This window comes from Aplidium turbinatum, chromosome 10 (assembly GCF_918807975.1).
Source record: "Aplidium turbinatum chromosome 10, kaAplTurb1.1, whole genome shotgun sequence".
NCBI classification, from domain to species: domain Eukaryota; kingdom Metazoa; phylum Chordata; class Ascidiacea; order Aplousobranchia; family Polyclinidae; genus Aplidium; species Aplidium turbinatum.
Genome location: NC_137481.1, coordinates 8,688,613 through 8,699,443, shown reverse-complemented (window position 1 = coordinate 8,699,443; position 10,831 = coordinate 8,688,613). Strand labels below are relative to the sequence as shown.

The 10,831-nt window shown below is 36.8% G+C and overlaps 1 protein-coding gene across 1 annotated transcript; it reads right to left on the bottom strand.

Moving 5' to 3' along the window:
• Nucleotides 1–553: 553 nt before the first annotated feature.
• Nucleotides 554–7,946, bottom strand: LOC145778634 (uncharacterized). Its single transcript, XM_082590165.1, has 8 exons — nucleotides 7,811–7,946; nucleotides 6,639–6,845; nucleotides 5,652–5,857; nucleotides 5,140–5,247; nucleotides 4,640–4,759; nucleotides 4,219–4,290; nucleotides 3,852–3,911; nucleotides 554–3,206 (listed from the first exon to the last, which is right to left on the bottom strand). The coding sequence occupies exons 1-8, from the start codon at nucleotides 7,827–7,829 to the stop codon at nucleotides 732–734; spliced, it is 3,267 nt and encodes a 1,088-aa protein (XP_082446291.1). The 5' UTR covers nucleotides 7,830–7,946; the 3' UTR covers nucleotides 554–731.
• Between the last annotated feature and the right edge of the window lie 2,885 nt (nucleotides 7,947–10,831).

Below are 10,831 nucleotides of genomic sequence, written 5' to 3'. Positions count from 1 at the left end.
GGTCTCTGGATATTGCCGATGTAAAACAAGATAGCCTACTCCTTTAATCTCACAGAGAAAAAAATATGACAAAAAGTAGTCTACATCAAAATTAGATAACGTTTTTGTTTTTTCAACAACTAAAAGGAACGCAAAAAGTTTTAGTGTGCCTTTTTAACCATGCCATTAACTATATTGCCAAGACCCACCCACGTGCTCTGGATTGGTGTCAAATCGACATCATGAGCATCGTGGGAGTGATTACCGTAGGACAAAAGAGTCAACTTTCGTAAAAATCCAGATGGCATGTGACAGCAGGCAGTTTAGATTGATTAGCTTGCTTGTAAAGACCATGGCAAGGATTTTACAATAAAGTAATAAGGACAGATTAGTTGCCGTTGTTTGAGTCTTTCCGACCCAGGGTCTGTTGTTGTCACATCATCCACTTCAAGTTGTCGAAATTAGCCAACTTATCTTATCAAATACACTCAGACCTCTGCTCCTTGCAGAAGACGAATGACTGTGCGCATTTAGCATATAAAAACTCTAATACATCGGATTAATCATCCAAAACTTCAATACATCAACGTTTATTATAAATTTTGCCTTAATAAAATGAACAAGAAGTATGTAAGTGCAGTATTTAGGCCTAGACGCAACTACTCTAGAAAAAGCAAAACAATGTCCAACAAGATGAACATCTTCATAAACTGGTAAAGATAATGATAAAAATATAATTTAAGATCATACGATCACAGGTAACAGTTTTTAAGGCTTAGCCAATCATCAGGCCGTCCTAAGTTGTGATGCTTACACCAGTACGGGTCCTGATCAAGTCCTGCAACTTGAACCGCTAAAAATTCAAAAAACGCGTTTACACCTTCTGGGGTGGAAGTTGCTTCGCAGGATGAGGTGATTTCCCGCATTCGAGCCATAGAAAAATTGGCCAGGTCAAATGTAACGCCTGCATATGTGACGAAATAATGACGATCATCTTCTTCATCATTGTCAGTTTTTGACAAGCTTTCACATTCCGTATTGCTGACTTGGGAAGAGTCACATAGTGGTTCTACTTTACGCGAATCAGCCGGTTCCACATTTTCCCAAATCAGGTACTGCTGTTGTTGCGTTTCATCCAGCACTGAATTGGAAGATGTCGAATAACCGTCGTCGTGTGACTGCTCTGTATGACTGTGACAATCAGTTGTTGAAGAATCATTTAAAAGTCGCTGAAAAGCTTCGTCTGACATGGGAATTCCGATTTGACGAGGAGCAATCGCATCCAAAGAACTTTGAAAGCCCGAAAAAAATTCGTTATTGTCATCTTTCATTCCGCTGACTTCAAGAAGCGAATCATAAGATGTGGAGGCAGTTGATGCACCCCTTAGATTGGAGTTTATTGCTTTGTCTCTTCTCCAAATAGGAAACAAAGGAACGACTTTTTCAGCGACATCTTTCAAAGCCTCTTTTGAACGCGTTTTGAGTCCATGCGCTTGTTTTGTCTTTGAGGAAGTAAGTAGGTTAGTCTTATCACAAATACTAGATTCAGTTAGGGAAACAGTACTTGCATCAACATCATCTTCATGAGAATCACTGGACAATGCATAGTTCTTCTCATCTGCTGTGCTTCCAATAATGTGAGTCTTCTCTGTTTTGGCTTGAACCATTGGCTTGCAATTATTTGACACTGCTGATATTTCGTCAGATTCTGGAATTGTGTCCAGTCGAGATAGAGAACTTCTTCGACTTTCATTAGCATCTCCTTGCTCATAAACATGAGCTAGCAAAACTTCACGATTGTGTTCAACCTTTTCGGATTGGTACGCTAAAACCTTGTCTGTGACAGGTTGGGAAGATAGGCCTACTTTAGAATCCATATATTGAGTTTGACCAGGAGAACGACTTTTTCGCAGTTGCGCATTTTCTTGTTGTAACCTAGAAAGCTCTGCGTATTGTTTTCGACATGTCCAGTTTAATCTGTTGCATTCGTCTTCAGCTTGAGACCGAAAATACTCTTTTTGGTACAAATTCTGTCTTTCACTTTCTAATGCACTTCGAAGATTCTGATTTACGTTTTTCGTTTGAGTGAACTGAACTTGGTTTTCCTTCAGCTCAGACTTTATTTGAATTAATTCCTTGCGTAACTTCAGGTTTTCTTCTTTTGTGATTTGAAAGTGATGGGATAGTTCCTGAGCATTAGTTCCAGCTGCTTTAACATCTCTCCGCATTCTGCTGACATCAGATCCAAGCAAATCCGTTTGTGTCGAAAAAGATTTTAAGTCTTGTTTCGGGTTGGTACTTAATTTAAGCTCCAGATTTTCGCTTTTCAATGTTTTAATCTGACAACAAATTTGAGAAATCTTTACTGATTTCTCATTTAAGACTTTTTCTAGTCTCTCTTTTAGATTAGAAAACTTCTTCTCGGAAGCGGAAATCGCCTTTTGTAGATTTCTTTCCTTTTTTTCTGTTTCTACTTCGAAAGCTCTCTGACCGTCAGCCTCTTTCAACAAAGCGCAGATCTGTGACTTGTATTGAGTCAAATCTTCTTCTTTCTGCTTCAGTTGCTCTTCTAACAGCTTCACTTGTTTTTGCAGTTTGACCAAAGTGAAATCAGAGAGCTTTAAACGATCAGAATTTTTACGGGACTCATTTTTCAAAACTTTTTCTCGATCAAGAAATATCCTGTGCAAGCGTGTTTGGAAAGCTGCGTTTGTGGCATTGGAGACAAGTTCATCTACGATTCGATGTATGATATTCTCTTGAAGCAACCGGTCAGTTCTTGCCACTTCTATGCACATTCTTTCATGCTGTTGAAGTAGCTTGTTTTCATTTGCAGTTGTGTCAGTTTTGATCTTACATACCAGCGACTTTTGTTCTTCTAGTTCTGTCGTGGTCGATTGATGTTTTCTGACTTCTTCTTGCAAACTCATTTCAGCATCTTGATGCTTTTTCTTTTCTTCTTTCAACAACTGTTTTAAATTGTACGATTCGTTCAATGCTGCTTCTAATGCTGCTCTGCATGTTTTCATCTGGTAGGTTTGAGATTTCATTGCTTCGGCTGATGTGAGCAGTTGCTGACGTAATTTATCACCACGCGCATGTGCAATTTGCAATGCCTTTGTTGCATCACAAAGTTGTCGTTGTTTGTAACGTAACACAGCTGTCGAGTTTTGCTGGTGAGGAGGGTTGGACAATGGTGGTGTATTTGTACAAGCATCGTTGTTTATCTGAAAAGCACAGCGGCAAAAACGTTAAAAACAAAGTTTGTTAGTTTGATGCTGACAGAAGAGTAGCACAAGCTAATAACTGTAAATGATTTGAGCTGCCTGTTCAGAGAATAATTCTACAAGATATACTGAAAACTTTGAGAGATCGATTATTTTGTGGAACCGAATACGGTAGAGTAGCGGAAGAACGTGACTTGTGGAAGAAAATGACAGCCAACCTTCGGATCGGAGACGGCACTTGATGATGATGATGATGAATACCATCATTATTGAACTACCCTGCTTAGTACCATTTTCCTATAATTTTATATCACTAAAATATCTGCAAGTTTAGTTATAAATAGCTTGCCATTTTTTTATTGCAGGATCTCTGTTTTGTGCACGAGAGTTACATAGTAATTTACCAAGGGTTGATGTTCTTTTTAAAGTTTGTCTAACCAGCCGTGGTTAAGGTTCAAGAATTTAATTATTTCCATCTGGACTAAAATCATTAAACAAATTGAAAGGTAAAAATCGACTTGTATTTTAAATTTAGAATAAAATGCGCTATACTTACTACAAGGCTAACCTGTTACCATAAATGTGCTTTATGAAGCACTGCCAAGCATTTTGAGTACAGGATTAAACTTATTGCTATCAACTTACCACAGTTTTCTGTGTTGAGTTGCAATTAAGCAATGAGATTTCTTTTGGTGTCTCCCTCTCCTACAAAACACAGGCATTTTTGCTATACGACTTCATTATGCTGCGTAAATTTGACGGTCGTAGCAAACAATTGAAGGGTTTTGGTTCCAACAATACGTTTTTTGAACGCAACAAGTATTTTTGATTCTTTTAAACAAAACTAGTTGAGAAAGAATTTGTGTAATAAACAACCAACACAAAATTGCTTTCACAACAATATCAGAAAAAAAAGTTTTCTTTGCAATAATTTCTACAAATATGCTTCCTTAACAAAATTGAAATAATGTAAACTTTTCAATATAATTGAACACAAGCCTTGACTACCTACCTCGAGTGTTTGCGTTGACTGGCTCGATGATAAAAGTTTAGGATGAAGAGATTGCTTATGTGCTTCTTCTACCTACAAAGAGAAAAGAACGATGAGACTACAGCAATCTTTCAAGAGATTTTGAAAAATGTAAAAGTAAACACTCTAGTAGCCCAAAACATCTTGGCTCCACATTAGGTGACAAGCGAAGAAAAGGTCAAATAAAACAATGTCAGTTGGATACTCTTCGTCAAAATCTGAGGACGGTGGTAAAGGCGTACGGGATCCTGTGGTACTCATTTTCTCCGCTATTCGAAAAAAAGAAAAGTGGTTGAAACCATGTTAAAATGAAGTTTATCTTTCTATACATGCAAACGACTTTTGAAAAAAAAATGTTCAATGCGCTATTAATTTGCTATAGGTCTAAAGTTCTTTAGCTTACCTGAAACGTGAGATCTTCAATCGCACGCCGTGCATCTTTTAATTCTGTGTCCATATTTTTCTTCACTATGGACGCGTTATGCACTTCACGTCTACAACGTTCAACTTCTCTTTCTGATTTCTGAAAAAAAAGCATTCGATTAGTTGAAATCAAAAATCAAATATTGATTATGTTTGAGTTAAAATGCAATGCTTTTGGCAACACATTATTTAAATTGTTTGCCTTATGTTTCCAAAAGGTTTTTGTTTACTTCATTGGTTGGCTACGTCACAAGTAGGAAGCTCAAGAAGTTGGATGTCAGCAAAATTATTGGAAAAGCATGTTCACATGATACGTAGGCAATGGATCAAGGTCCACAACCACAAAACAGTATCTACAATACAATCATAGCATGGAAAAATAAAAATATAACATTATCTTTGCATCACAAAATTAACACTATTAAACTATTGCACACTTTAGCAAAGCTAATCAGTTTAAGAATTTGAAATGCAATCTACCAACAAATTTTCTTGCATCGACTTGTTTTGCTCAGTAAATCTTTCACTTATTTCAACCACTTGATTTTCCATGGCACCTTTTAGTTTTTCATAGTACACAATCCATTGCTGAAATCAAATCATAAAAAACATCGTGAAGACATTTATTTGCTTTTTTATTGAGTGGGTTGCTATCAGATGTGCTTGAGCTTGTCAAGCATTTAGCACACGATTCTCTAATTAGAAAAGATCATGTTCTTTCAAGAATTAACAAAATACAGAACACTTTCAAACTTAAAAACGTATAGTAGCCTACTCTATTTTAATGTTCTACGCAATTGTTGATGAAGCAGAACTTATTCGGAGGTTTTGGAAGTAATTACGAACATTTTGTGAGAGAGGAGGCCTCCCAAAACCTCATGTTAGCTAATATTTTAACCTTGAACTGTCATTTGTTGTTTTATGTTTGAGTTACAAAGTAAACTCTATTTACTCTAAGTTACAATATGTTTTTAAAAAAGTTTTTAGGCTACCTTTGAATTCTCGAACTCTTTCTGAAGTTCTTCATGTCTCTGTGTCACGCTCTCTAAATCTGATCGAAGTTGCTTGATGACATCTCTATTCCTTTTGCCCCCATCAGCAACATTGTTGACGACGGTGGCTGCTTTCTGCACAACCATCATACCTAGATGATAAGCTAAGGACTCTTGGGGTTTGTCTTCGCTGTTTTGAAAACACTCTGCAAGTCAATCAGTTAATTAGTATACCTTTATATCTAATCAACGTCTGTTACAATTAGATTAAAGTTAGGGTAATATTTAAACATAACCTTGGGAATAACTCACTCATCTCGAAAATCATTTGTGAGTATTGATCAGCAGCTGAGAAACGATCCAACGGTTTAATTGAAGGAGACCTAGAACCAACCTTTCACAAAGACGAAAGTTTTTTCTGTCACAACATCAGACATATACGTCAAATCAACGCAAAGCAAAATACTTGGGAATCAACGTCTGTTGAAAAAGGTTGCCTCGATACCATTGGTGAAAGATGATCTTATTTTGTTCAAACGTTGCATTACGAAATAATTTAGTTGCGCGCCTTTCATAGTGGACAAAACGCTCGAGATCCATACCAAGTGAAACTGTAATAGCGACAAGAAAACAGTGCAAAAAACAACTAACAACTACAAAATGATGCTTGTGCATCGTATTCTTATGCGTTAATACTCGTGTAGGCTTTTAGCTACAAGCACATTTCTCAACTGGCTAAGCCAGTCCTTGTTACATCGATTCAACGCTTTAAATCATGAAAAGGACGAAATTTACGAGTTGGGTTGTGATATCAAACAAGTATTGAAGTAGTTCAAACAATAAAACATAATCTATCTTTGATTCATCGAAAGCAGTAAACCTACAAAGATTTTGCGGTGTAGCCCACTTGGCAACTTGCCCTGGCGTCTTATGAGATCCCACAATCACGATTTGAAAACTGCTGATCTAACCCTGTAGATCACTTACCTTGGCGGTGTTTTATGGAGTTCGGTGAAATTTCCATTTGATTTTTTGCCGTTACACAAGGCATTTCTTCTGAACTTCTGCTGTCTTTTCTAAATCTTAATGTTCCTCTCAAGTCTTGCCCTTCTTCAGAGCTCAAAGATATTTCACACCAATCAGTAAAGACTGTAGGTTCGATGGAAAGATCGCTAAAATACTCATCTTCCCAACCTGATGAGGCAACAAGAGGCTGATAAAGCTATCGCTGTCATAAACGAACACAATCTAACTCGTATTGAAAAAATTATTTGTTGTTGGAAAACCGCCGAAAGCTGGTCACATGAAACCAATTCTTTGCTTTACATTTGAGTAAACACTAAACACAGAATGGAATTTATGACAGATGCCAATGATTAACCAGAAGAACGTTTCAAACACAGATGCTTTGCTAAGAAAGATAATGCATTATATGAAGTAGAAAAGCGGGAAATTATATATACGTATATTTAAAATTTTATGTGCAAGTGTCTTTCATCAAGAAAATGAAAGAAATATCTTTTGACAGATGTCAAACCAACAACAATGCTTGATATGTATATTGTATAGGCTATGACTCGGTTACATATCTGGTACGGTACGGTAATACAAACGAATACTTTTCACACGACTCAGCTCAGTCATAAACAGATATAAAAAAAGATTTCGGTCTGCCAGCAGTTGGATTATCTTTATTTAATCTTATTCAAATAAAATTTTCACTGGTTCTTTAATTTTGATCCAATTGAAATAAGTTTCACTAAAGATGATCTGACAACGACCAAATCGAAATTACTTTTTAGCTGTTCATGGTTGGATTGACTCTTGCGAAAACCGATTTATTTGTTTTTTTTAAATTGTTTCAATATTCTTGCAAAGAATTTGGAAGATTGATAAAAAACATTGAATTATTTTTGAAATGTGATCATGTGTATTAAAAATTAAAGTTCAGTGCAAGTATAATATGTTTCTCTCGACGAAAATTATTCCTAGCTTTATCCATCGCCAATTGTTACCTTGGCCTCAAGGCTGAGACAAACACGTAAAATAAGGTTTGTTTGAACAGCATACAACCAACACAGACAAGCTGTTCTATCGGTAAACAGTTAGAAGCACTAGATTCTAGAATATTTACAGTATAATCAAATAGTTTGACTTACCAGTATTCGATTCAACCATTATGCCATTTTTTTGTTCATTTTTTGTTCCCTTGCAAAATTGTCATGGCAACGATTTATATCACAGTTATATTCAAGTGACGTAACAAATTAATTATGATATCACTATTGATAAGTAGGTTCTGCTTAGCTGATTTTGATTTTACTTAGCTGAAGCAGTTTTTTTGTCAGTTTTCTGTTATGAAAGGTAAAAGGTAAAAAATAACTCTATTTGCCAATCATATTCTATAGTACCCTTAGTGTTAAATAATTCAATCTGATTTGATAGGACCAGCGTAAGACCGTTTGCAAAAAAAAAAAACATTTTTAAGAAGTTTACTTCGAAACACAAGCAACTTTGTGTCGAAACGACATACTTCCATTTTTTTTAATCAAAAGCCTCAATAATGAAACGTTTTGTTTCAAACAGCCATGTTTTTCAACTAAAGCTTCAACAGCAACGCATTTCAAAAACTAACTTTCTTTCCAGTATAGCTCGTGAATATCAGATTGTATTATTTTGTGCCTGAGCGTTTTCAATCAGAACAATAGGATTGTCCCATCTCAATACGCTTGGAGTGGTTTATTGTCCAAAACAATACACAGAAATAACATGAGGATCTTATTTCTACTAGCCCTGACTTGCCAGCTGAGTAAAAGACTTTATTATATGACTTCTGAAAAAGTTGACTGCATTTTATAAAAAACATATTCTTTGCAGTCAACAACACAGAGGCATGCTAAACTTTTCTATGGTTCCTTTTACACAATCTGTGCAACAAAAACTAGCTTTTTAGATCCGTTGATACTTTGAGAATCACTAGTTGAAAAAGCCTATTGTAAAAATGTTTTGAAGCAGACTGACCAAACATGCTCCCTATTGGTCTGTTGTTTACTTTTCTCATCTCTGTAACGTTGTTTCACTGTTAACTTTCATTTATCATGGCTTTTATTAAAGCTGTGTGGGCTTCATCACCCACTAGCAACAAGGAGTTTATCTCTCGCAGTAAACTGGGTTGGTTTTAAACTTTTTGCACATTGCGTGATGCCATTTAGCTCACCGAGCAAAGCTTACTTTTTTGCATTGTTTCAATGTTTGCAGACAAGAGAAGTTCTGTCACTTCAAGAAGTTAAACTCTGTTGCAACTTGCACTTAAGCAAGTCTTGTGTTAACCAAACACTTAAAAGACTGCTCAGAGAGCTCAGTTTAAACGTTAAACCTTCGACTTATTACAAAGATATGGCAATGCCAATATCAAGTGATTAGGCCAGGGGCGCCGGAGCGATTTTTGACTGGGGGGGCAAGATTACGAAAAAAGGGCACTTTTGTTTACTAAAAGGCCAATTTTTTTCAAGTTTTAAGATAAGACATAGCGATAATGCTAATCTATTAACTCACTATGTATTGAGTAATGATAGCCTACTTGTGTCCGGTATACAAAGAAGGGCATTATGCTATGTTTATCATGATGTAACCTACTGTCAAGCCTTAAAGCAGCCTGCAGCCATGGCCGCTAAGTAGTGCTTGAATGACCGCCGGTGCTACCTCCTCAATCGGCCAAGTTTGGCTGCCGGTCTCTTCTAGCCAATTATTTAATTTCGCAATAGAATGATCGTGGATTAACTGTGGAAAATATGTAGTATCAAAGAGTGGCGCAAAATTATGTCAGCGCGTCATAATCGCCACTGTTGCATTGTGCGGGAATATTGATGGAATATATCCATCTGCGATCACCAGCGCTGTAAGTCTTGTTTGTAATTCCCGACGTTTATTTTAACAAAGTCTTAATCCGAATTGCTAATTTACATCGGCTGGCAATATTGTCGTTTTTATGTCGATTAGATGTTGTCGGACATTGAATCGTTGTTAAAAAGGAGAACTAGGTTAGTTGACATCCGAGGGGAAAACATTTTTTGATCATATTATGCAAAAATTATGCTTCTTTTAGTAATGTCCTTCATATCATTAAAATACTTATTTTATTACCTTGCTGTCATCGTCAACACATGTCGAAAGTTGTTTTTCGTTGCTAAAAAGAATTCTAGGGGAGTGGCGAACTTCTTTAAAATCAGCCACATTGGAGACACTCGTGCGAGTGTCGTTTGATAGTCCCGCAGTACTGGATTACAATCCCGATTAAGCAGTTATTGCGTGGTGCAACGATTCTATTGTAGGACGTCGCCCAGGCCCAGACTTCAACAACGCTAAGTAATCATTTTTGCATTGTTGCAAGTTTAATTCTATTTACTTGTGCTATCGTTATTTTTATTTTGTATTTTGGTCTCCAAGCACGCAGATTTGGCCGCCGAGAAGGAGCTCCCGGTAGGCCACGATGGCTGCCGGAAAAAAAACGAGTTTTAAGGCCTGTACTGTGTTGCAAAATTTTGTGCCGTAGGCCTAAATATTATTTTGAGGCAAAAATGAAGGATTATAATTAGGCTAAAAGCGAATAGCAGAAATTGTTATATTGCAAAATGTGTAGTAGCTTACATGACTTTAAAAGGGCACCATTGCCCCCCCTGCCCCCCCGCTTCCGGCGCCCCTGGATTAGACTTCGACTCTCGGGTGCTTGAGCAGCACATGAAAAGACAGCTTTCCATTGAGCGGCACCTAGCGGATGGAATAATCTACATACAACAACACTTTAACAACAAGCGCAAACCTGACTCTGTCAATCTTGGTGAACTAGGATGATTAATTTTGCAAAGTTTTTTTAGTCTAAGGATAAAGATTCTGACAACGAATCAAACAGAACCAAGCGACGATCACACTCGTACTAATCAGGAACTGATTAACTTAATAGTGAGCAAGACAGGTATTGAGCACAGACAAATATTGTATAAAACACAATTTCTGGGCCACGTTCCTGTCCTTAGGTTCCGGGCACTTTGAAACCAGGATCCAACAGTTTAAAATTTATTAGTATGGAGTTTACTTTCAATTGTTCCAGCCTTGACATAGCATCATAGGTTTCAGTTTCACTACTTTTACAAGAAAAGCTTCCGCAAAGGTACATACTGAAT

What these genes read in the sequence shown, in the direction of transcription:
- LOC145778634 (XM_082590165.1), bottom strand. An exon ending in CTCCATAAAACACCGCCAAG is followed by an intron (nt 5,858 to 6,638) that starts GTAAGTGATCTA and finishes ATTGACTTGCAG; the next exon opens with AGTGTTTTCAAAACAGCGAA. An exon ending in CGATGCAAGAAAATTTGTTG is followed by an intron (nt 4,760 to 5,139) that starts GTAGATTGCATT and finishes CTTTTTTTTCAG; the next exon opens with AAATCAGAAAGAGAAGTTGA.